The sequence below is a fragment of the Myxocyprinus asiaticus genome, chromosome 35 (assembly GCF_019703515.2).
Source record: "Myxocyprinus asiaticus isolate MX2 ecotype Aquarium Trade chromosome 35, UBuf_Myxa_2, whole genome shotgun sequence".
In the NCBI taxonomy this organism is placed as follows: Eukaryota; Metazoa; Chordata; class Actinopteri; order Cypriniformes; family Catostomidae; genus Myxocyprinus; species Myxocyprinus asiaticus.
This window is the reverse complement of record NC_059378.1, coordinates 4,663,329-4,688,586: the sequence shown is the minus strand read 5'-3', so window position 1 is coordinate 4,688,586 and position 25,258 is coordinate 4,663,329. Positions and strand designations below refer to the sequence as shown.

Below are 25,258 nucleotides of genomic sequence, written 5' to 3'. Positions count from 1 at the left end.
TGAAAACATTTCTTAAGGGGGATGCTGCTTGTCAGTAATTTGGCTAAATGTGGTTGATGATTTCGGCCGTAAATGAGGTTGAGGAGTGATTTCGGCTGTAAAATGTGGTTGTCTCTCCTGGAAAGAAGCGTTTCTTAAATTGGGTCACAACATATTTTAATATACTGTATGTATTATTATTTACTTAGTAAAAGTAAGTGAAATTGCTATGAGCAAATGCGCTCTGTTCAGCGCACTCTTCCAAGATGTTGCTCTGGCTGGGACTGTAAGGGGGAAGTCACCCACTGGTCCAAGGACGGTATCCAATTGCGTGGCTGAAGGTCTCCTGCGTGTTCTGTCTTATCGTGCGTGACATTAAATAATACTTTTATTATTTGATTTGAGTTCCATGTTTTATTAATCTTATCATTAATTCTTTTCTTAATTTCATCTGACTCCAATTATGAAAAACCTCGTTGATGTACCTATGCTCTGAATTTTAGTAATTCTCTCTTCTAGACTGCATTTGTTATTTCAATGTTATTTGGGTCCTGTGCTGGCCGGACACAGGTCCTTTAACTACAAATTCATCAGTTTCAGATAGTAGTAAGTTTTAGATTAAGCTCTTATAGGTTCTCGGCTTTATCTGTTTAGTCTTATTTGGCTAAGTTCTATTCGTTTTACCGTTTAGCCCCAGTCAATTAAGTTCTGTTTTACAGATTCTCGGTCCTACCTTTAGTATTCCCGTTTAATTCTACTTGGCTAAGTTCTATTATAGATTCTCGGTTTACCGTTTAGCCCCAGTCAATTAAGTTCTGTTTTACAGATTCTCGGTCCTACCCTTAGTATTCCCGTTTAATTCTACTTGTTAAGTTCTATTATAGATTCTCAGTTTACCGTTTAGCCTTTTACATACTTAACTAATGGGTTACTTCTGAAGTAGCTTAATTAAGCCACTCTGACCATAGATTTGTAGTTAACAAGAAATATACTAGAAAACAGTCCTTCAGAATGAATCATAATCAAACTCAAAGCTATCAGTGAACCAAGCATAATAATATAATTAAAGTTGTATTCCATTCAAACATTTACCAAACATAAGAAATACAAATTGCAATTATCTGGTAGTGTAAAAACTACATGCAAACGATGAAGCATGGGAGATCTGATTTACAGATTCCCAGAGCTTCTCTGCCATCCTTCCTTAAGTACCAAACGATTCCATTGTTATTTCAGATGTGCGTGTTTGATGTTATTTAGGATTTGGTTTCCAATTTAGGGAGTTGTAAGTCGACCTTTGATTGAGTAGGTTGTTTGATGTTTACAAAGAATACACCTAATCTGCATACAGCATCTGGTCTCTGTGTGAGATTTGGGAGGGTCATGCCCCAGATAGAATACTGTATTTTATTAAGTTCTTAAATCTTACTTGTGATTTGACTTTGCTGAAAGGGAATGAGACTGTTTTACCAGTTGCACTGAGACCTCTTGAATGATACCAAACATGTATGATCAGAAAACCTTTTACATTACAGAACAGGATAAATCATAACTTAGTTTTTACTGTCCTTAAAGTGACCTGAGGTGAAAGAGAGAGAAAGAGAGAGCAGATGTGAGTGTGATTTGCGTTTTATGGTCCCCAGTCAGTAGGGTGTGTTTTCTCAGGTGGAGATGCTCCTCTGTGTGAGAGTTTTGTGACGTTGGTTCTCACAGAATTCTTTGACTTTCCCGGAAGTGATGGAAACAATTCTGTGACAGTCTTACAGGACCGTCTTTCCACTTATTTCCACAATATAATTTGATATTGTGGAAAAACATAATTTAATATGCTCTCTCTCTGTGATATCAAGAGAGTCAGTCGGAAGTGCTGTCAGGTGCTGAGGGGATGCGGTCAATGGGTCACTCAGCTAAATACCATGCACAATAGTCAAACAGAAATATGTCAAATTTCTCAATTTATTTGTTTGTCTCGGTATTATATAAAGTATCAGAAAGAGCGAGGAGCGCCAACAATATCATGTGCAAGTAATGAGTTGCTTATAATAAGACGGCACATGCAGCTTGAGAAATACGCAAAAAAGTTCTGTCAGAACAAGATGAATAGCAGCTCTTCAAGTCAGAAAAATAGTTGAGAATTGATGTAATGGTGAAGAGAAGCAGAAAAGCATTAGTACCCAGCACACGTACATCAACCGTCTATAAGACGTATGTCAATAAGTGGTATATCTCGGATGTTATAAAAAGGGAAAGTTTAAGAACCCCTATTGAGGCCTGGGTAGCTCAACAAGTAAAGACGCTGATTACCACCCCTGGATTCGCGAGTTCAATTCCAGGGCATGCTGAGTGACTAAAAGCCAGGTCTCCTAAGCAACCAAATTGGCCCGGCTGCTAGGGAAGGTCACATGGGGTAACCTCCTCATGGTTGCTATAATGTGTGGTTCTCGCTCTCCGTGGGGCATGTGGTGAGTTGTGCATGGATGCCACGGAGAATGGCGTGAAGCCTCCACAAATCTCCGCAGTAACATGCTCAACAAGCCACGTGATAAGATGCGCCAATTGACATTCTCCGACGCAGAGGCAACTGAGATTTGTCCTCCGCCACCTGGATTGAGGCGAGTCACTACACCACCACGAGGACTTAAAGTGCATTGGAATTGGGCATTCCAAATTGGGGAGAAAAAAACCAGACAAGAATTAAGCACTCAGAAGAGAAGTGAAAACTGTATTTAGCTGCAACATGGACATGGAGACAGAGTTCTAAAAATATATTTATCTGCATGCACACTTTAACGTGCATTTTGCTCACAGCAGTGTTGCGCGATAGGCAAAACTCTTCCAGGGCAGGGTTAATTTACATCTTTAGTAGCAAAATATGCACATGTACATGTATCTGCTGTTTGGGTCTATTTGTCAGGAAAAATGCTTGCACTGCAACCTGGCTTTGTTGTGTCTTTTGAGGTAAAAGTGTTGGTTGGTGAACGGGTGTTCTATTGCAAAACTGTTCAACAATGCAATTCAGCACTGCTGTACAATTGCTGGCTTATGTTGGACTAATGCAACGTTCACTCTTTTTCCTTGTTGCACTTGGTACAGTGCAACATAACTGACTCAGCATGTGTCACCACCAATCTCAGTCGTCTGTACTGTGACTGTCCCGCTGGAATATTTTACTAAAGGCCAGTACGAAATGAGAAAATGACTTATGCAAATTGAAAAAAAAACAATTGAATTAACCACACAATCATTGCTAAGACTTGCATTTGCTACGAGTAATGTTTTTATAATGAAATGTGGCAAATTTCTAATTCTATGGGTCACATTTGGTCATTCTAGAATAAAAGGAAATGCGGAAAACCTTCAATGTCAAGGTCATGTTCTGAGATTCAAATTGCATTTGTAAATGCTTCACAAATTTGCACGTGGTGCACTTAAAGGGATAGTTCACCCAAAAATGAAAATTCTCTGATAATTTACTATGATTATGCCATTTGAGATGTGTATGACTTTCTTTCTTCTGCAAAACACTTTTGAAGATTTGTAGAAAAAGATCCAGGCTCAGCAGGTCCTTAGAATGGGAAAGGATGGTGATTAGATATTTGTAGGTCCAAAAAGCACAGAAAGTCAGCATAAGAGCAATCCATCCTATCTCCAGCGGTGACATTAATGTCTTCTAAAGCGAATCGATCACTTTGTGTGTGAAAAAGAATGATGTTTAAACTTTTTAGCTATAAAAGTTCACTTCAAGTCAGGCATTGACGAATGACCGAATTTACCCGAGTGCTCCTGTGACGCTCCTATAATTTGATAGTGACTCCAATTAAGAACTAGTACTTGTTGCAATGAAGCTTTGTACCGTTGGGATGATGTTTTCATGTTAGTCTGTGATGCCCTTTTTATGCCATACATAGTGCTGCGTGTTCTTCCCAAACAATTCAACCTTAGTTTCATTAGTCCACAAAGCATTTTCCCAGTAGATTTGTGGAGTGTCAAGGTGATCTTTGGCAAACTGCAGGCACGCTGCACTGTTTTTGTTGGAAAGCAGTGGCTTCCTTCGTGGTGTCCTGGACACCATGCCTGTTTAATGTTTTCAGTGTAGTAGACTCATGTACAGAGATGTTAACCAGTTCCAGTGATTCCTTCAAGTCTTCAGCTTCAGCTAGGTTTCTGTTTTACCTCACTGAGCATACTGCAGTGTGCCCTTTGAGTTATATTGGCTGCATGGACACTTCAAGTAGCCACAGTACTAGATCGTACTAAATCGTCTCCATTTATAGAAAATTTGTCTAACAGTGGACAGATGAATATCTAAGCTTTTCAAGATAATTTTGTAACCCTTTCCAGCTTTATGCAAAGCAAAAATTATTGATCATAGGTATAAAATCTCTTTTTTTGTGAGCATGGTCCACATTAGCAGATGCTTCTTGTGAATAGCAAACTCAAAATGTTTGAGTGCTTTTTATAAGTCAAAGTATCTCTAACCCACAACTCCAATTTTTTTTTTCTTCATTAATTGGATGCCAGGTTTGCCAACTCCTGACTCTAATTAGTTTTTTTGTCGACTTTAGCCTAGGGATTCACTTACTTTTTACACAGCACTGTTAATGTTTAATAAAGGCATGAAAGATTAAAATAGTTTGTGTGTTGTTAGCTTAAGCACATTATTCTTTGTCTATACTTGTGACTTTAATGAAGATGACATCACATTTTATGAGCAATTAATGCAGAAAACCAGCTTATTTCAAAAAATAAAAAAAATAAAAAAGGGGGTGGCATTTGGGGCATAAATTGAACCTTCAAGTGGTTTCTTTGTATGGACAGATAATGCACAATTTGTATTATTCATGTTAAATTTAATTCATTTTAACTTTACAATTTCACATTCAAGCAATGACTCTGTTGTAAACACTACAGTTATTAAAGTCAGTTGGATATAGTGTCCTCCATTAATGTTTTATATGTTACAATGCAAATAAAAACACAGTTTTGCAGTACCAGAACAAATTATACATTTTGTACATTCATTATGTTGCACGGTGTGAAGAATGGATGTCAAGAACAGTGTTAAGGGGAGGAAAACGAAAACATTTAACAATATTACTCAGTAGCTATAGGCCTATCTAAACTTTAGTTTCTGACATTTATTTCAGCTAATTTACTGCATTTACAAACAGCAAATCAGTAATGTAAATTAATCTATTCTGTATTCAGGTCTGAGTAACATACTGAAAGATAATTACTGTACACGAAACTCTAATTTTTAAAATAAAAAACAACATCAGTCCATTCCCTTTACACCACATAATGTGTTTCTGGCACAATTCCTAATAGATCATTATCGAATCGTTAAATGTGGATCTGTGGGCCAAATATGAATAATGAATTAAGGAAAGCAACAGTAGATTGCGGTTGGAAATGCAGTATTACACAAACATAGCAGTGAATACCTCTTCAACGAGACAAAATGAACATCAAAAGCCTCACTAGATCCACAACTTTCCTGCAATTAGTGGTGCTTGTATCTTTCCCCTACCAGATGCTGATGAATCTGCCTGTTAAGTAATAGTGATTTAAGCAGACGTTTCAAATGACTGCCATATGGTAAAAACGTTTTCCGTTCGTGTCTATAAGAACAAAATTTGCCCACTAAAAGAGTTTTAATTAGGCTTTACCAATCCCTATTATATACATGTAGGCCCTGTCAAGCATTTTGAAATCCATTTGACAAGCTTTTAACACTCACAGTTCACTGACCTGCACAGACTTGACTTTCAACACAGAATTGTATGTTCACATTCTCAAGAGAGACTAGAGGTGAGAGAAATCTCTGAGCGACTGCACAGAAGCGTGGAAACTCCTTTCACTTTGCTTTTCACTTTCTGCTGATATGATTTCTTCAGACGCTGGAGAATAAAAAGACCCCTCAGCAGCTCTGTAGCGTGGTAAATTCCAAAGAAAATGATTCACTAAAGGTTAACCTGACTCGGGCCCTTAAGGAAATGTTCTGTTTGAATAGTTTAGCCCCTGATTACGGTGGAGTCTGCTGTCCGAGACGTTGAATACATGGATCAGGATTCTCAAGCAATAAAGACGAGGCGGCAGAATTAAAGGTGAATTTATCACAGGAAGCCATCTAGTCACATAATATTCTCATTGTTTGCATTCTCATGACTGGAGGACCTTGATTTCTTGAGATCCCAAGATAGACAACTAATTTTAAAGTAGAAATGTCTGTTAAAAAAAACAAACAAACAAAAAAACAGGTGAGTCCTGAGCCTCACATTTTGTACCCCACATGCCAAGTTAACCAGGGTTGTGTGCCATTCAGAATTTAATTGAGAATGCCTTTCAAATTCCAAATCAATTCCTGAATTGAGGGAGCAAACAGGATGAAGAATTTACATTTTAAGGATGCAGAATTCAAATGGAATAGCGTTCAAAGAAATTGCTGTGAGTGTAGTTTTTAAAAGTCTTTGAGCTGATTCAAAAGAGACACTACTCAATGACAAATGGATTACGTGGATCTTGTCTTTGGATTAAATGAGTCAAAACCAAACCTTTACTCTCAACAAGCAGTGAAAGGATGTCAGTGCTGAAATTCTTTTCATTTCTATTTTCTCCTCAATTTGGAATGCTCAATTCCCAATGCGCTCTAAGTCCTCGTGGTGGCGTAGTGACTCGCCTCAATCTGGGTGGCAGAGGATGAATCTCTGCATCTGAGACCGTCAATCCACACATCATATCACGTGGCTTGTTGAGCGCGTTACTGTGGAGACATAGCACGTGTGGAGGCTTCAAGCTATTCTCCGCAGCATCCACGCACAACTCACCACGCGCCCCACCGAGAGCGAAAACCACTTTATAGTGACCACGAGGAGGTTACCCCATGTGACTCTACCCTCCCTAGCAACCGGGCCAATTTGGTTGCTTAGAAGACCTGGCTGGAGTCACTCAGCACACCCCTGGATTCAAACTCACGATTCCAGGGGTGGTAGTCAGTGCTGAAATTCTTTGCCAATTTACTACTCAATCAATAGTGAGTGAAATCTGAACATTTACCAGCAAGGGGCTAATCGCAGACATTTTTAGTCACATAGTGTGAAATATAGTCGCACATGCAAGTGTTTTATTTGCATTGTAGAGGGTAGCGTATAGAGTAAAAGAACGATCTTGGGATTTAAGAATTGATATAGAGATCGTTCAAATAAAGAGATCGCAATGCATCGGAAAATCTATATTTTACTCAGTCATAACATTAAGTGATGTGCTGCTAACCGTTGCAACACTGGAAATTAATTTAAATACTTATATAATGATTTCATAGTGAGAAATTTGGCCCTCCATAATAAATAGGGCATAATTTGTCAAAATAGGTTATATAATTATATAATTTTGTGGTAAAAAGTTTTATGACTGTGCTGAATTTCTTTGAATCCCAATTCAGTAGATTTCTCTTCTTGTCTTTTTGTTTCAACATCCTGTGCTCATGAACTGAAAAGGAGCCAAGTATAAAATTCTAAATGTCGCCCAACCCTAGTTAACATTAAGTTAAAATTATTCCAGCTCAAACCGTAAGTGGAAGCTGCCAGATCATAAGGGTGCTTTCTGTGGTGGCCCCCATCGAGCCCTCTTTCAGTCGTCGAAAGCCCTTCCCCCCTGAGATAACTGCTACTGAGTTAACCCTGTCCCTTCTTGCCCCATCCCTCTCACAGGGCCGCCACCTGACCCACATGTCCGGGTCATCACTGAGTTCATAAATAGAGCCGTCCTCCATGCTGTGTTCCAAAGATTCTAAAGAACAGTCCGTGGCTTCGTCCCCTCTTGCAGTTAATGGTTGCCCAGGCAATCCTGAGGTTGAGCGGAGGCGGTATTGTAGCAACACGCCCCGCCCCTTCCCTTTGCCATCCACATGGACGGAAATACTGGGCTGCGGCAGAGATTCCTGAGAGGAAGAGTCACTATGTTCCTCCAAGCCACAGGCCGAATCATGCCCTTCCACCACAGAGTCTCGCTTTAGGAGATCTGGAGACAAAGTGCTGGACAGGGCAACTAAGAAATCCACAGGTCCGCAGTGTGCATTAAATGATGTCATCCCCTTACCTGTGCCATGTAAAATAACATTTGCATTGATTAACAATTCCCATTTGTTTAGATTATATGCAAATCACTTACTGACTTGCAGACTTTGCAGCTTGATCTCATTAAAATTACTTGACTGTGGCGACATTTTTGCAAAATGACATTATGTGGTTCATAACATGTATTGCAGCAGTTCCGAGGTGAAATGACTACTGTGTGGTGCTAAAAGCGAGTTAAATGTTCTCCCAGGTTTTTAAGGGTTAACAGAGTTTTAAATCAACAAAACCAACCTCCCTACCTTAAACCTAAACTTACCCGATAATGTCATAAAAAGCAAATATGAGATAAAAAACACAATTGCTAAAGCAATATTGTCATTTTGTGGTGCTTCTATGACACTTTCAGCTCACGTGTCAACTAGTATGCTCTTCAGGACTCATACCCTGGTCCTTTGAATCGCAAGCGCAAAGCTTTATCAGTTGAGCTACAGGTGCAGTTTGATCACATTTGAATAAGCTTGAAAATGTAGTTGGTAATGTAAATAAAATATTGAAATGTATTACCTTACAATCATGCGCTATAGTAAAAGTTTTCTGATAGCATTGTGTGAGGAACAGTGCGAAAAGTAAGTGTTTATGAACTGATATTCTGCTGTCTTACTCATGGTTTGTGTGAAAGGGAATAAAAGTCATTTTTGTTGTAGCGCCTCTAGATTTTATTTCACCAGGAAACTGCCACGATATGTACAATGAGCCACATAAAAAACTTATGTACAGTAAAAATATAGGTATAGTTACTTGATTCTGTGAAACCAGGTTGGGACTTTGAGTTTAAGGTGAAGTGTGTAAGTGTGTTTTCAAACAATTTATAAAGGGGTCATGTCATAAGCAATCAAATTTTCCTTGATATTTTGACATATAAGAGGTCATTCTACTATAAAAACATATTGTAAATTTCAGAACTCAAAACTTAATCCCCAATGCAATAAAACATTTATTGAAACCAAGCTCTGCGACTTCCCTGCGTCACTAAGGGGCCCATTAATTCATGACTTCCTCTACAGCAACAACATCAATGCCTACTTTACATCATCACACCTTGACCCGCCCACTGGTGCTCAGTCAGTTAACAGAGAGAGAGAGAGAGCAGGACAGACATGCCTAGTGTGGCCTTACTATTTTGAATTATTTTTGTATATGAGCATGCACTACAAAGATGTCTTTGACCGCTGTCATGTATCTCGCTCTGCTTTTAAAGGATGCAATATTAAGTTACAACTCTAAAATATACCCTGTTCTGTTTCATTCAGCTGCTTTACATCTTGTTGTTTTGAGCACAAATTGTGCGTTATGTTTAAACTCTGAAATTTAGTTTCATGATGTTGTGGATCTTGTTCATTTTCTTATGACTGAGTTTCAAATATAGCTGTATTTGAAGGGCTGAACATTGTTAGCCAATCATAATAGTGGGCATTTACAGTACGTTAGTTGTAAGGAGGCGCTGAGGCCAACAACTAAATGTTTCAGAGAGAGGGCCAGAGACAGGTTGGAAAATTATTATATATTACTAAATGATGTTTTAATGCAAAGCAAAAAGTACTAATATTATCAGTGGACCTCAGGGAAGATAATAAAATTATATATAAAAAAAAAAAAAAAGAGTATATCATGACCCCTTTAAACACTCCCTTCATCTGCCATTGGTCAGACAAAAAGGTAGTCCAAAAGTGCTAAAGACAGTTATGTATCACGATGAAGCACCTCCATCTGTGTACCTGTAATTTTGGGGATGCCCTCCAGCTTGGGCACAGGCAGGGTGATGATAATACCCTGGGCAGTGCCCACCCACAACAGTCCCTGGCAGATAAGCAGGCTGGTAACTCTCATGCTCTTTTGACCTTTAAAAGAAAAATAAATATAATTTATTTTAAAAAAATAATATCGCAGGTACTACTGTACAAATGAAAAACTTTCTGATGTCAGCCTGTCACTAGGATGGACCTCACAAAACCTGTCAAAAACATATCCAGGTCATATTTGACTCCAATATAATAAATAAATAACAATATTAATACAAATAATAAAAATATACAAAAGAAAGCAAAATCTATTTTTAGGACCATTAAGATGTTTTGCATTCTGACAATTTTAAGACAGTTAAGCAATTACCCCCACTCTCATTACTGTAAAGCAAAACATTAATAAATAAATAACAAAAACAAAAATACATTCTCATTCTCAAATTAAGTATTTAAATATCATAGCAGTGTTTGTTGTATTCCCTAATTACTGCACATTTATGTAAAATAATAATAATTGTATTATAGTATATTAGAGTAATAATTTATTTTATTAAAGTAATGAGACTATCATGGGAATTACCATTAAGAATAATTAGAATATATATATTGTAACATCTGTAGGAACAAGACACGAGAAGGAGGATCTAAGTGCAGGCTTTTATTCGTAAAACTCAAAACACACGTAACACAAAACATAACAGAAGAACAAACCAAACATCCATATAGAACAGAGCCACTGAAGGCAGGGACTCCAAGGGAAGAGCTACCAGGGATGAAGGCTCAGCAGATGGAGCCGGAGGTGGAGCGGGGAGAGCCGCTGGAGGATCAGGAATTTGAGTCTTAAGGTGTGGAGATGGAGGTGGACCAGGCGGAGCCACAGGGGGATCAGGAATTTGAGTCTCAGATGGAATGGGCAGAGTTACTGGAGGAAGAGCCAGCGCAGATGCTAGAGAAGCAGGCGGAGCTGCAGGAGGAGGAGTCTCAGAACGAGCGGGCAGAGTCTCTGGAGGAGGGGTCTCAGACGGAGCGAACGGAGACACTGGAGGCTCGGAGGTAACTGGACAGGCTCGTCGACAGCCTCGGGTAACTGGACAGGCTTGTTGACGATCACTGTGTTCAGGAGCGCTGACAGCGACTAGGAAACAACCTCCATGGCCGTGGGCACTGGCAGTGACAGGGGAACGACCTCCATGGTCGTGAGCACAGGCAGTGACAGGGGAACGACCTCCATGGTCTTGAGCACAGGCAGTGACAGGGGAACGGCCTCTGTGGTCGTGTGCACAGGCAGTGACAGGGGAATGGCCTCCGTGGCCGTGGGCACTGTCAGTGACAAGGAAATGACCTCCATGGTCATGAGCACAGGCAGTGACAGGGGAATGGCCTCCATGGCCATGGGCATTCTCAGTGTCAGGGGAACAACCTCTATGGTTGTGAGCATGGGCAGTGACAGGGGAACAACCTCCGTGTCCGTGGGCACTGGCAGTGACAGATGAGCAGGAACCCATCTCCTCCTCCTCCTCTTCCGGGCGGCCGGGGGCACTGCTGTGGGAATGGCCTCAGTGGCCAAGGACGCTGGCACTGGGACAGGCGAGGCTTCAGGCACTGGCTCTGGGATGGATGAGGCTCAAGGCACTGGCTCTGGGATGGACGAGGCTCCAGGTACTGGCTCTGGGACGGACGAGGCTTCAGGTGTAGGCTCTGGGACGGACGAGGCTTCAGGAATTGGCAGATGTGGGCGCTGGCTCGTTGACCGTGGCAGGCATGGGCATTGGCTCGTTGACCGTGGCAGGCGTGGGCGCTGGCAGCGGCATGGGATTACTTCCATTCCCCACAGTGTAAGGGGAGAATGTGAGCCTCAGTGCAGTCAATGATTTCAACTAATGAAAGATCACATCTGCCTCCTGGCAGACATGACTTCACTGGCTCATTGAGTCAAACCAATAACAGTCCTTGAATTCAGTATCTCCCCAGTTGGGAACCTGGGCGAGACCGCAGAACTGCTCAGTATACTGCTCGATAGTCCCCTCTCCCTGTTTGAGATCAAACAGACGAAAAGCCGCTAGATCCATAGTAGAGGTCAGTTGTTATGTAACATCTGTAGGAACGAGGCATGAGAAGGAGGATCTAAGTGCAGACTTTTATTCGTATAACTCGGAAAACTAAACACACGTAACTTAAACCATAACAGACGAACAAATCAAACATCCATACAGGTTTAACAACTGACAACGACAGAAAGAACACAAGGGCAATATATACACAGACAAGAGAAACACATGACAAGACAACCAATGACAAGACTTAACTAATAACAAGATAACAAGACAATAAACCAATGAGAACAAGATATATGAACATGAGGGAATCACATGACAAGACAAGGAATACACAGAACTTATATATATATACACTATATTGCCAAAAGTATTCGCTCACCCATCCAAATAATTGAATTCAGGTGTTCCCATCACTTCCATGGCCACAGGTGTATAAAATGAAGCACCTAGGCATGCAGACTGCTTCTACAAACATTTGTGAAAGAATGGGCCGCTCTCAGGAGCTCAGTGAATTCCAGCGTGGTACTGTGATAGGATGCCACCTGTGCAACAAGTCCAGTCGTGAAATTTCCTCGCTACTAAATATTCCACAGTCAACTGTCAGTGGTATTATGACAAAGTGGAAGCGATTGGGAATGACAGCAACTCAGCCACGAAGTGGTAGGCCACGTAAAATGACAGAGCGGGGTCAGCGGATGCTGGGGCGCATAGTGCGCAGAGGTCGCCAACTTTCTGCAGAGTCAATCGCTACAGACTTCCAAAGTTCATGTGGCCTTCAGATTAGCTCAAGAACAGTGCGTAGAGAGCTTCATGGAATGGGTTTCCATGGCTGAGCAGCTGCATCCAAGCCATACATCACCAAGTGCAATGCAAAGTGTCGGATGCAGTGGTGTAAAGCAGGCCGCCACTGGACTCTAGAGCAGTGGAGACGCGTTTTCTGGAGTGACGACTCACGCTTCTCCATCTGGCAATCTGATGAACGAGTCTGGGTTTGGTGGTTGCCAGGAGAACGGTACTTGTCTGACTGCATTGTGCCAACTGTGAAGTTTGGTGGAGGGGGGATTATGGTGTGGGGTTGTTTTTCAGGAGCTGGGCTTGGCCCCTTAGTTCCAGTGAAAGGAACTCTGAATGCTTCAGCATACCAAGAGATTTTGGACAATTCCATGCTCCCAACTTTGTGGGAACAGTTTGGGGATGGCCTCTTCCTGTTCCAACATGACTGCGCACCAGTGCACAAAGCAATGTCCATAAAGACATGGATGAGCGAGTTTTGTGTGGAAGAACTTGACTGGCCTGCACAGAGTCCTGACCTCAACCCGATAGAGCACCTTTGGGATGAATTAGAGCGAAGACTGCGAGCCAGGCCTTCTTGTCCAACATCAGTGTCTGACCTCACAAATACGCTTCTGGAAGAATGGTCAAAAATTCCCATAAACACACTCCTAAACCTTGTGGAAAGCCTTCCCAGAAGAGCTGAAGCTGTTATAGCTGCAAAGGGTGGGCCGACGTCATATTAAACCCTATGGATTAAGAATGGGATGTCACTTAAGTTCATATGCGTCTAAAGGCAGGTGAGCGAATACTTTTGGCAATATAGTGTATATATATATATATATATATATACCAGGCGGTATATATCTTGTATATATCTTGAATATACCAGGCGGTGTGTGAAAAAAGCTTGGAGAATCATCAGAGACTCCAGCCACCCGAGCCATGGGCTGTTCTCACTGCTACCATCAGGCAGGCGGTATCGCAGCATCAGGACCCGCACTAGCCGACTACATGACAGCTTCTTCCCCCAAGCAATCAGACTTTTGAACTCTTGATCTCCCACGATCAAAATACATCAGCACTGCACTTTATTAATCTTATTATCTCACACCGGACTGTCATAAATTATATTCTCTCTTAACAACACACTGGCAACTTACTATCAACCGACAGCCTGAATGTCAATACAGTACAATACAACCTACTGTATATTTTATATATACTATATATACTATTTTTATTGTGTATTCTATATTGTGTGTATTGTATACTGTACATTGTATGTTATTATTTGTATATTGTGTTGTGTGTAATTATGTGTATATTAGATTTTAAAAATGTGTTGTGTAAATTTGATGTTTATTGTAGATTGGTATATGTCTCATCACTGTCAAGACTACTATGTTGCTCGGAACTGCACCCAAGAATTTCAAACAGTATTGCACTTGTGTATATGGTTGTGTGACAATAAAAGTGATTTGATTTGATTTGACTTCAAACTAAGAGTCTTAAACTTAACCTAGTGACCTCTAGTGGCCGTTGGGGCAAATTCCCCAAGTGTTTTATATATATATATATATATATATATATATATATATATATATGTATATATATATATATGATAAAATAAATAAAAATAAATATATATATATATATATATATATATATATATATAAAATAAATAAATATATATATATATATATATATATATATATATATATATATATATATATATATATTTTTTTTTTTTTTTTTTCTTTTTAAACATCCAGAAGTATTATAGTAAAATGTGCCCAATTGCCATAAAAATAATGCCACAAAAAATATGATCTGGGTCAAATATGATCTGGACATGTTTTGTGTGATTCATCCAATACAGTTTTTGTGTGTGTGTACCTATTCAGTCTAAAAATATTTTTACTCTGTATTTTATCCTTCCTTTTTATCAGAATAAATTGCTCTAAAGAGTACTGGAAAAAAAACAACAAAAAAAAACAAAACAAAACAAATATCAGCAAATATTTATAAAAATAAATAAAATAAAAATATCATTGTTACTGTGGAGATTAAAAGCACATTGCTAATTATTCCTCCCATGCAGTTGTGCTTCTCTTATCAGCTTGACTTAACAGGTCAGTTATAGCAGTATGTAGCATGTTGTTCAACATTTGACTATAAACCTTTGTGTTCAGGTATGAAAACATTTAGATTGCTGAAAACAAATGAAAGCAACCAGGAGTATTTAAATGTCTTTTTTCACAGTACCCAAATCTCTTACCCTGTATCTTCAGACATCTGAAAGCGACCTCAATCGCTACTGCAAATTCTTATTAAATCAAAGTGGTGTAGGGGGAGAAATAGCAGCACAGCTGAGAGTTTATTCTAATGCTTCAGCAAGTATGGATAGTGGTTGCATGCTGAAATTATGATGTTCCCTTTGTACGAGTGAACAGCAAGCGGCTAATTGATTTGTTTTTTATGACTTGCTGTCTTTAGGTTGCTATTGCACTTTAGGTGTCTTTGGCTAATATGTAAATTAAGCATTTGCAGCACACTAGTTAGTGAGCATGAAATCATCGAAGGTCATGAGAGAACATTGGCAACTGAACGACATTAGGCACAATTCCTTCTTAGAATGTTCTGCGGAACATTCACCTATTTATATATTCCTTGCCTGTGGAAGAGTGATTGCTCTAATAATAGATTGTCATTTAAATCAGCAGCTCTATGGCCACAAATTTGAATTCGTGAAAACTGAAAATACTGGGTTTTGAATGAAGAGAGCAGATTATCATCGAGTTGTAGTGCATATTTTTTGTTAGGTGCCCTTTTCAATACCTACAATAGGAAGAATTTTGTTTTTTCGCCAGCCAAAAAGAAGACTGCAGTGGACACAATCATTTCAGATGCCAAAAACACATCAAAATGTGTATGTCTGAAGCAGACTTTACTGTGCAGATATTATTTCAGGTAATGAAAATTAATAGTAAGTAAATTAGATCTGATCGGAAAATATAACACAAAGGACTATAGACACGTTGCTTAGCAAAACTCAAAATTGTCGAAGTTCAATTTTTGGCTGTAGAACAAAGTGATTTTTATGTTTTTTTTTTTTTTATTATTTATTTATTTTATAATTACTTAAACTCATTTATTATTTACTTTTGTCAAAGGGGAGGCCCACTGTCTTAGACTTTGAAATCCCCTGCTGTATGTATAATTTCATATACCCCCTATGGATTTGACTATTAAAGCCATTATTGGCAAAGAGGATTTGGCCTCAGAGCGTTTAAAATACATCTGGCTTACTTATCATGTCTGAAGTTTCTAAGGACTAAGGAGCTAAGGAGCAACTGCAGCATAATTGGTTGACTTTGAGACAATAATTAATTCATCACCCATCACTTGGGAGAAAACCTGTGGGATCTGCAGGCCATTGATCTGTACTAACCATATCAGTCTCACTATATGTGATGTCTGTGGATTAGCATATTCAGGGGCGCCAATGGGATGTTCTCTGGGCCTCGATTAAAAAGTGAAGAAGGCATCTGCTCTTCACTTTTGTTCTTTGTGGAACGTAAGCCCTCCTGACATTATTTGGAATCACAGTGTTACCCTACCAAACATGCACTACATACACCGATCAGCCACAACATCAAAACCACACGCCTAATATTGTGTAGGTCCCCCTCGTGCCACCAAAACAGCTCCAACCATTCTCCTCACCACAATTGTACAGAGCGGTTATCTGAGTTATCATAGACTTTGTCAGTTCGAACCAGTCTGGCCATTCTCTGTTGACCTCTTTCATCAACAAGGCATTTCCATCCACAGAGCTGAATTACATTCTGAGTAAATTCTAGAGACTGTTGTGTGTGAAAATCCCAGGAGATCAGCAGTTACAGAAATACTCAAACCAGCCCATCTGGCACCAACAATCATCCATGCGATTATCTAAACAGCCAATCGTGTGGCAGCAGTGCAGTACATAATATCATACAAATACGGGTCAGGAGCTTCAGTTAATGTTCACATCAACCATCAGAATGGGGATAAAATGTGATCTCAGTGATTTGGACCGTGGCATGATTGTTGGTGCCAGACGGGCTAGTTTGAGTATTTCTGTAACTGCTGATCTCCTGAGATTTTCACACACACCAGTCTCTAGAATTTACTCCGAATGGTGCCAAAAACAAACAGTTCGGTGTAGGGAAATGCTTTGTTGATGAGAGAGGTCAACAGAGAATGGCCAGACTGGTTAGAACTGACAAAGTCTATGGTAACTCAGATAACCACTCTGTACAATTGTGGTGAGAAGAATATAATCTCAGAATGCTATTCTGAGATGCGGGTTGGCACTGTTTTGGCAGCATGAGGGGGACCTACACAATATTAGGTAGGTGGTTTTAATGTTGTGGCTGATCGGTGTATTTAAATGCAGCTAGCTGCCTAAGTTCAACAATAACCTCAGGGTCTCAGGACTTTCATAAGCTTCTAAGCCACGAAACTGGCCTTTTTCCTTTAAGTGTCTTCTAAAATACAGCTGTAACTTTCATCCACAGGTTTGATGTTCTCACACGTTGTCATAATTCTGAGATGTATCTTTTTCTCTTTGTTTTCAGAGCATACTAATGAGATGCAGCTGAAGACTAGCTGACATTTACTTAACGCTCTGCTTTTCTTTACCGTCTTCTACTTTCTATTCCAGTTGATTGCAATTGTCTGCGACAACTGCAGAATTGTGTGGGGTGTTTTTTTAGCTAAAAAGTGGACATTGCATTCAAGTGAAATCAAACATTATTAGACAGTCTGAAAGGAGTTGTTCTGCTCTGGAGAATCCTGCAAGCTAGTGGAGTGATGCCACCCAGATTTTTCTTCATATAGCCTGATTCGTGACATGGAATTGCACTGAAGCGTCAATTCACTGTGCAAATATTAAAACTATTTACAAACTATGCCGTGTCCTTGTTTATACTGTATAATTAATATTTACACAAGCTCCTACCATACAGAGGAAGAAAAGATGGTCGATTTTGCTGATAAATATTTCAGATACCAAGAAAGGGGGGATGGTGTACTGAATTAAAGAATTTGAAGATTTTTTTATGGTTTGGGATTTTTGTGGCCTTTTTAGCATTTATTCATTCGTTCATAGACATAGACAGGAAAGTTGGGTGGAGAAAGAGAGGGAGACAGAGAGAGAGAGAGAGGGAACAGGACATGACCTCGGCCACATTCAAACCTGCGCCATAGCTTTAGCCCTAATTAGACAGCAATTATTTCTCAGCAGGATGGCAGTCAAAGAAAATTTACATGGCTCCTCTGTAGTAAAAAAATAAAAAAAAAATTTACTCACTGAGGACGAATGAATTTTGTCAACCAACAAACCTGGAAATTTACTTCTTACATGGTCTGTCACATGAGCTGCGTTTTGACTTGCAGGGTCCCTACACAATGTTCACTGCCCCTACACACTGAGCAGTGAAGTTCACCTTACACAAAAAAAAATATTTCATTTGAAATACCCTGCAACAAACAAAGTTTGTATAATAAGATGATATAATACAAAAAAGTTTTAATTAATTCATATATAATGTAAATTATTATTTATAATAAATAAAATAATTATTATTTATAATAAAAATTATAAATTGCAATTTGAATTTATAATGTAATAATTCATTATAAATATTAAATACATTATTTATAATATATATATATATATATATATATATATATATATATATATATATATATATATATATATATACTTTATTTGAATCTAGTATAATTTATTATATGTATTTATATAAGTATTTATTAATTCATATATAATGTAAATGATTTATAATAATTCATATTACATGCCATGGCAATGCTCCGTATGGAAAGCTTTGTCTCTACCACTGTGCCTTCTCTCTAATGTGGCTTTTCCTGCCACTAACCCTGCAGCTCCATTACTGCTCAGCAGGGTCTTAAACTGGCTACTTATTTAAAGTCTGTCCTTGGAGATCTAGCCTACAGGAACCATTCCAACAAAAACATATCCATCATTACCTTTTTTATCGTAAACGCTGCTGATAAAAGAAGTTCAAAGACGTAAACAAGCACTGATTAAGTGTGTGTGAAAGCCGTATGATTTGTGTATTCAAATGGCCCCTTTCAAAAGGGGGAAAAAAAGGTACTCACTGGGGTTGTAAAAGGATGACGGTGTGGAAATGTTGATCTCCTGCAGGTGCTCCAGGGTTTCGGTATGGAACAGGCGTATAGAGGAACCTTCTGAGAATGCCATCCATACGCCCCCTCCAGCTCGCACCATGTGGGCCACGCTCACCATTGGGTCCTGATGGACCTCAAATCTCTAAAACAGAAAGGGATTATGTTTGAGACACAAATTAACTAGATACAAACACAATACTTGAATTGATATAGGCAAAGAGATACCAGCAATTGGGAAAACTACTTAGATCAGATGCCAAATGATACAGAGTTTTAAAAAGAATCTTAATATGAGACATTGAAATCACATGTTTACATGTACAATGGTCATTATGATGATGGTCAATTAATCGAATTAAAACAAAAGAAAAATATAAAACTTCAATTAAAAATTAAAGTTGTTGATTATAAGCAAATAAACAATATATTTTTATTTTATTGCAAACTATTCAGATATACAGTATATATATATATATATAGCTAAGTAGTCTGAGAGTGTAGGAAGATCGACTTGATTGCATCATTCACAGTGCATCATGAATGTGGGCAGTCACTGCAGAGATCTTTTGCCACGGTTTGTTTGCAGTGATTTTCTGATTGGTGGATAGTTTCCCTTAAGGATCATGGGTAGTATAGTTCTTTATAATTAATTAAAGAATTAAGTTGAAATAACATGGACTGATGGCTAAACTGAAGCATATACCATTGATTCACAACCTCAGAGCTCATGGTAGGTCTGTCTTTACAGGTTTATAAGTTACTGTTAAAAATAAATTCCCCTATGGAGAAAATTAATAAAATTTTTACTTCTGGAACCAGTCTGGCTAGAACTAGCATATAGATGGCATTAAAGCTAAAAGACATGAACAAGTCACAAAACTTTAATTTTGATTTCATGGGGTCTGTAAGATTTGGTTTGTACAAAAGTTTGAGTTTAAGAAAAGACGCAAGACCAAACAGACTTACGATTTCTCTTCATTTTAGCAGTCACATAGCGTTACAATATGTTAAAAAGTGGGCTGGAGAACCCAAAACCAATGAGAATCAAACAGCAGAAAAAATAAAATTAAAATAAACCTATACCGCAGTTTGGTACAGAACTTCCAACCTAGTCTTAGTCTCATAGAATGAACGTTACTATAACTACATTTTTGCTAACTGAGTTTTACGTGCCACTTTTTACATTTTGCTGCAGTTTTCTGGTGAAATAAACACTAGAGGTGCTACAACAAACTGTGCGTTTTATTCACTTTCACACAAATCATGGGTATTATGGCTGATTATGACTTTATAAACACTCTATTTTTCGCTCTATTACTTACACACTGCAATGTTATTATATCATAAAAACCTTCTCTAATGCATCATTTTAAAACAATACATTTTAACTTCCTGAGACCCCCGCGTGACTGCTGTGTGCATTTCCCATTTCCCTTTTTGATTTGTAACTAGTAGCACCTAATAAACAAACAAAATAATAATAATAATAATAATAATAATTATTATTATTATTATTATTATTATTATTATTATTATTATTATCATAATTTTCTAGAGCAAATAGTTTTCCTAAAAATGTATGTCCATATATGTGGACAGCGAGACTTTGTTATGAAATTTTAAATAACACTAAGCTATAGAGAGTATATGAAAACAATTTTACATCAAATTGTTTATTATATTTCCAGGAGTGTTGGTTATTCGTTGTTTTGAAACGTTACAGACATTATAGCTGATTTTCTGTAAAGCTGAATAAATAATTCTTATTCAAAAGAATGTCCAGCATCATCCAATCACTGCCAAACATGCTAAAATAAAATGCTGCATTATAAAATTCTGAATCTACTGTATGTACTGATTACCATTGTCGAGTGATCCAAACATCATCTGCAGCCTGAAACTGAACATTTGGTCAGATTTTAGGATTAAATGCACTCAGCTGCATAGAAAGATATAGGATGCTACCTTGCTCCCTATTTAGTGAATGACTTAACCTCCAGTGTGCTGTCTGTATTCACTGGTCTCTGAACAGTTTGAAATAAACATTATTTCCATCCTAACTCCATTTAAAGCCTCTGAAAGACACATTGTTCAACTTTTGGATAAACCCATTTATTCTCAATATGAAAATGCAGAGTAAATATATTGGAATATATTAACTAATGTTAATGAATAGAATTGTATTGCAAAGATATAACATTTTAAACATATTAAAATGAAGCTAAATGACCCACGGATGTGTTAGAGTTGAAAGTTTTTCAAAATAACTAACATATTTTTCTACTTTTGAGGAAATGCGATATGAGTTTCCATATACAGTATGTGGACATATGTTTATCAGGGTGCTGATGCACGAAAAATGAATGCATTTTTTAAAGTGGCATATCAAACGAAACTAGAGGCTCTTCTCTTTACAACCAAGCAGGTTTCAATGAAATATTTAGAGATTTCTTATCAGAGGCACTTTTTTTGCGCTGCGTCCATAGAAGCGTTTCAAGGAAATTGACGTCATGCTATTGTGTCACATGACTCAGTGCAGCAGAAGTTTAACCCTTTCAATGACAGTCTAGAGTCTTATGAACAGTATTCAGTCAGTTTTAATTCATTTAAATTATGCGTTGCATATAGCAAAGTCAAAATACAGTGTCCATGCATATGGACATGGGTCGCACAAGGTTAAAGCTTGTATTACAGACCCACCTACATTCACACATTTATTCCAATATAATTAACCATCATGGTAGTTCACCTGATAGAATGTGCTTTTTATGTTGAATTTGCTTTTAAAAAACTATCGGTAATGTTTAGGTGTTGGTTAAAGGTCTGTTTTGTTCACCTCTCATTTATCTTTTAAGACACTATTGAGGGGTCATGAAATGGAAAATGACTTGGTTCATATGTGCGAGGAACGGCAGCCGGTGGAGTTTCTGGTGCACCCCTAGGGTAAGATGGTGCCCCCTTAGTGAGTATATGCACTACGCAGACTGCGTAATATGCATTCAGTATAGGGAGTGGCAGTACCGGTCAGTAATACTTTACTGAAGATGAATAATACCAAGAAATTTATAATAATTAATTTTATTTATTTATCACACATTATACATTTTGCACATATACAGTGAAACATTTTTTTCACATATCCCAGCTAAGCTGGGGTCAGAGCACAGGGTCAGCCATGATATGGTGCCAATGGAGCATATAGGGTCAAGGGCCTTGCTCAAGGGCCCAACAGTGGCATATTGGCAATGCTGGGTCTTGAACCCCCAACCTTCTTTTCAGTAACCCAGAGCCTTAACTGCTGAGCCACCAGTGCCCCTATTTTTAATTACGATCCCGTATTTTATGGGACGGGTGGCAACCCTAGCTACAGGTTTAATACATTCTGATGAGCAAAATGTAGATGCGGAAAATCGTGAGTTTATCTGGAGAAATTATAAAGCGGGAGTAGGCCACAGCGGGAGGAGGGGTGGAAAAACGGGAGAAACCCGATAAAATTGGGAGTGTTGGCAGGTATGGTTTCGAGCTGGGTTCGGGTCAGTTTTTCAAGTAGGGCTTAGGGTTCGAGTTTTTAATTAATGAAAAAATAAACAGGACTACCGAACTTGTTCCGCACTCTCAATCACAGCACAAGTGAACGGATGAGTTAAGAGCCATTCACATCGAACATGTTTTTGAGTGCATCTGCTCTGTTCATCATCTCATCATTGTTTTCCTATGTAAACACATGCTGGGTGAATCTATTTGACTGTTGCATCGCATCTCACTGTTTCCTCAGCATCTCACGCAGGACCGGCACATTTTTAGACACTGTGCCAAGTTAAAAATAACTTGAAGTCTCAAAAATGCATGTCAAGGCACCTGCGCTCTGTTTCATTTGTTGCACTGTGTCTAGGTTGTATGGACCAAAAGAGCTGATACATTCTTCTAAAACTCTTAATTTGTGTTCTGCTGAAGAAAGTCATACACATCTGGGATGGCATAAGGGTGACTAAATGATGAGAGAATTTTCATTTTTGTGTGAATTATTCCTTTGAAGCCCGATGTGGCCCCTGTACCAAACCACTGCTCTACCCCGTCTATTGTGCGGGACATAATGCACCAAGTGACCCTGCTTTTTTAGTGGGTTTTCATTTTTTATTTTATTTTTTTTGCATTCCTTGCATTGTTTTGAACATGTTTTATATGCAACAGTAACTCTCTGTCGGCAAAATTTAGACCCTACACATAAACTGATTTTAATGTAATTGTTTCATACATTATGATATTGAAAATAACTTTCATCTTTTCATTTCTGTAATCATGTTGCCCTTTTATTTATTTATTTTTTTAATCAGATTCATATAGTGTTTACAGTATCAAAGATAAGTGATGTATTTTAAAAGTTGTCAATCACAAACACCTGTAAAATACCTATAATTTTTATTCTTTCTGGCAAACAGCCATAAAAGGGAATGTAAATTACTGTATGTGTGCAACATTTTTAAATTGCAGCATAGAATTTTTATTATAAAGGGGCATAGCTTTTGCAGCTCAGTACTCAATACTCACAACTCATGAGTACTTTTAAATTAGCTACTCTTTTACTCTTACTTGAGTAGTTTTTAGGACAGGTACTTTTACCCTACTCATACTACATTTTTTAAGATGTAACAGTACTTTTACTTGAGTATTATTTTTCAGTACTCTTTCCACCCCTGCGCAACAGTGAGCGTTCAGCCACTCAAGACGGTGTGTGAGCATAAAAATCTTGAGTTTGAAGAGTGAACACTGCTGTAAATGAGTTGTTTTATTATAGAGACTGAGGACTTGTTTTCATGGACCTGTCTTCAAGCATAAGTGCCTCTGTTTTATGTTATAGCTGGAAGCCAGGAGACCATGCTCAGATCTGGTAGAGGTCATTTTCACCTTATTGAAAGCTATGTTGTGAAGGCCACATTGCTGCAAGAATTCACTGTAATGATGACCCACCAAAGTTGTTGGCAATTTAAGGTTATTTGTATCTTTTTCTTCTCAATAGATAATAGCGTGCCTGAATAACTAAATACAAAACTTTCTATTGTAGAGAAGTTTAGAACTGATTTGCTTTCTTTTGTATTGCCAGAGTTGCAAAACACAAAATAAAAAGAGATCAAAATGCAAACAACAGGGGTGAAAGAGAACATTCACTTTTTATCTTAAAGTTTTGAAATGTATTGATCTTGGGTGATTCCATTATCAGAAGCAGTGTTAAAGTTGAAGTCTAATTTTGTAGGTGTTTCTTTAACTTCAGGCCCTTTCAGATCCTAGAGGTTGATTTTTATTAAAACAATCATATTTCAACTTTTTTCTTTTTGTTATGAAGATTTAATTAAAATTGAATCTGTTACCTTTTACCAGTCCTTCATCATTTATTTATGGTACTTTTCAAATGCCTTATACAGTATGCATAGATTTTTACCATTTTAGCCTTGTCCCAGACTATAAAATTACAAATTATTACATGTTTAAAACAATGACAATACAAAAACTAAGAGTGAAATAAACATAAACCATTTCAATATTTATTGTGTATAAAAAAAATAAATAAATAAAAAAATAAAAAAAAAAGATTTATATCAGTCTTTTTGGTAACACTTTACAATAAGGTTCTATTCGTTAACATTAGTTATTGTGTTAGTTATCATAAACTAACAATGAACAATATATTTTTACAATATTTATTAATCTATGTTAATGTTAATTAATAAAAATACAATTATTCATAATGCATTAACTAATGTTAACATATAAAACTTTTGATTTAAACAATTATATATGTTGAAATTAACAATAACCAAGATTAATAAATGCTCAAAAATATTGTTCATTGTTAGTCCATGTTAACTAATGTTGTTGACTAATGTTAACAAATGGAACCTTGTTGTAACGTTATTTATTTTATTTATTTATTTATTTTCAAAATAAAGACTATCCCACAGTTGTGGCGTCTTTCCACAACACTAAACAATTTTGCCCCTATTAATTTTCTATCAAAAGTCAGTGTACTTGTTAACCAAATTGACAAAAGTGTCAGTAAAGAGCATGCTTGAGATGAAATATGTGATGTTTGAAGAAAACAAAGAAAAATCAAGATAAACATCACTTGAGTGCAGAATATTTTATTGGCCATCATTTTCAATTAAACTGCGATTTTGTCAAATTATGCAAAATGTGTGAAAGTGTGATCTGCTAAGAATGTTAAAATCTGAAGCCACAATAATATACTCCCACCTGTTTTTCTACCTGTGATTATCTTGTCAATTAATCTCATAAAACATTGAATTTTTCAGTAGGACAGCTTAAATATAAATGTGGAAAACACAACTGCAAATAA

At 37.8% G+C, this 25,258-nt stretch overlaps 1 protein-coding gene across 1 annotated transcript in view; it reads right to left on the bottom strand.

Annotated features, from left to right (window-relative positions):
* Positions 1-4,800: 4,800 nt before the first annotated feature.
* Positions 4,801-25,258, bottom strand: part of LOC127426169 (rho guanine nucleotide exchange factor 10-like protein) — a 211,383-nt gene continuing 190,925 nt past the window's right edge. Inside the window, exons 25-27 of the mRNA XM_051672771.1 lie at positions 18,877-19,048; positions 9,830-9,952; positions 4,801-8,076 (exon numbers count right to left, since the gene is read on the bottom strand). Coding sequence (XP_051528731.1) covers positions 7,541-8,076; positions 9,830-9,952; positions 18,877-19,048 — 831 coding nt within the window. The 3' untranslated portion in view covers positions 4,801-7,540. The remainder of the gene's footprint in view (positions 8,077-9,829; positions 9,953-18,876; positions 19,049-25,258) is intronic.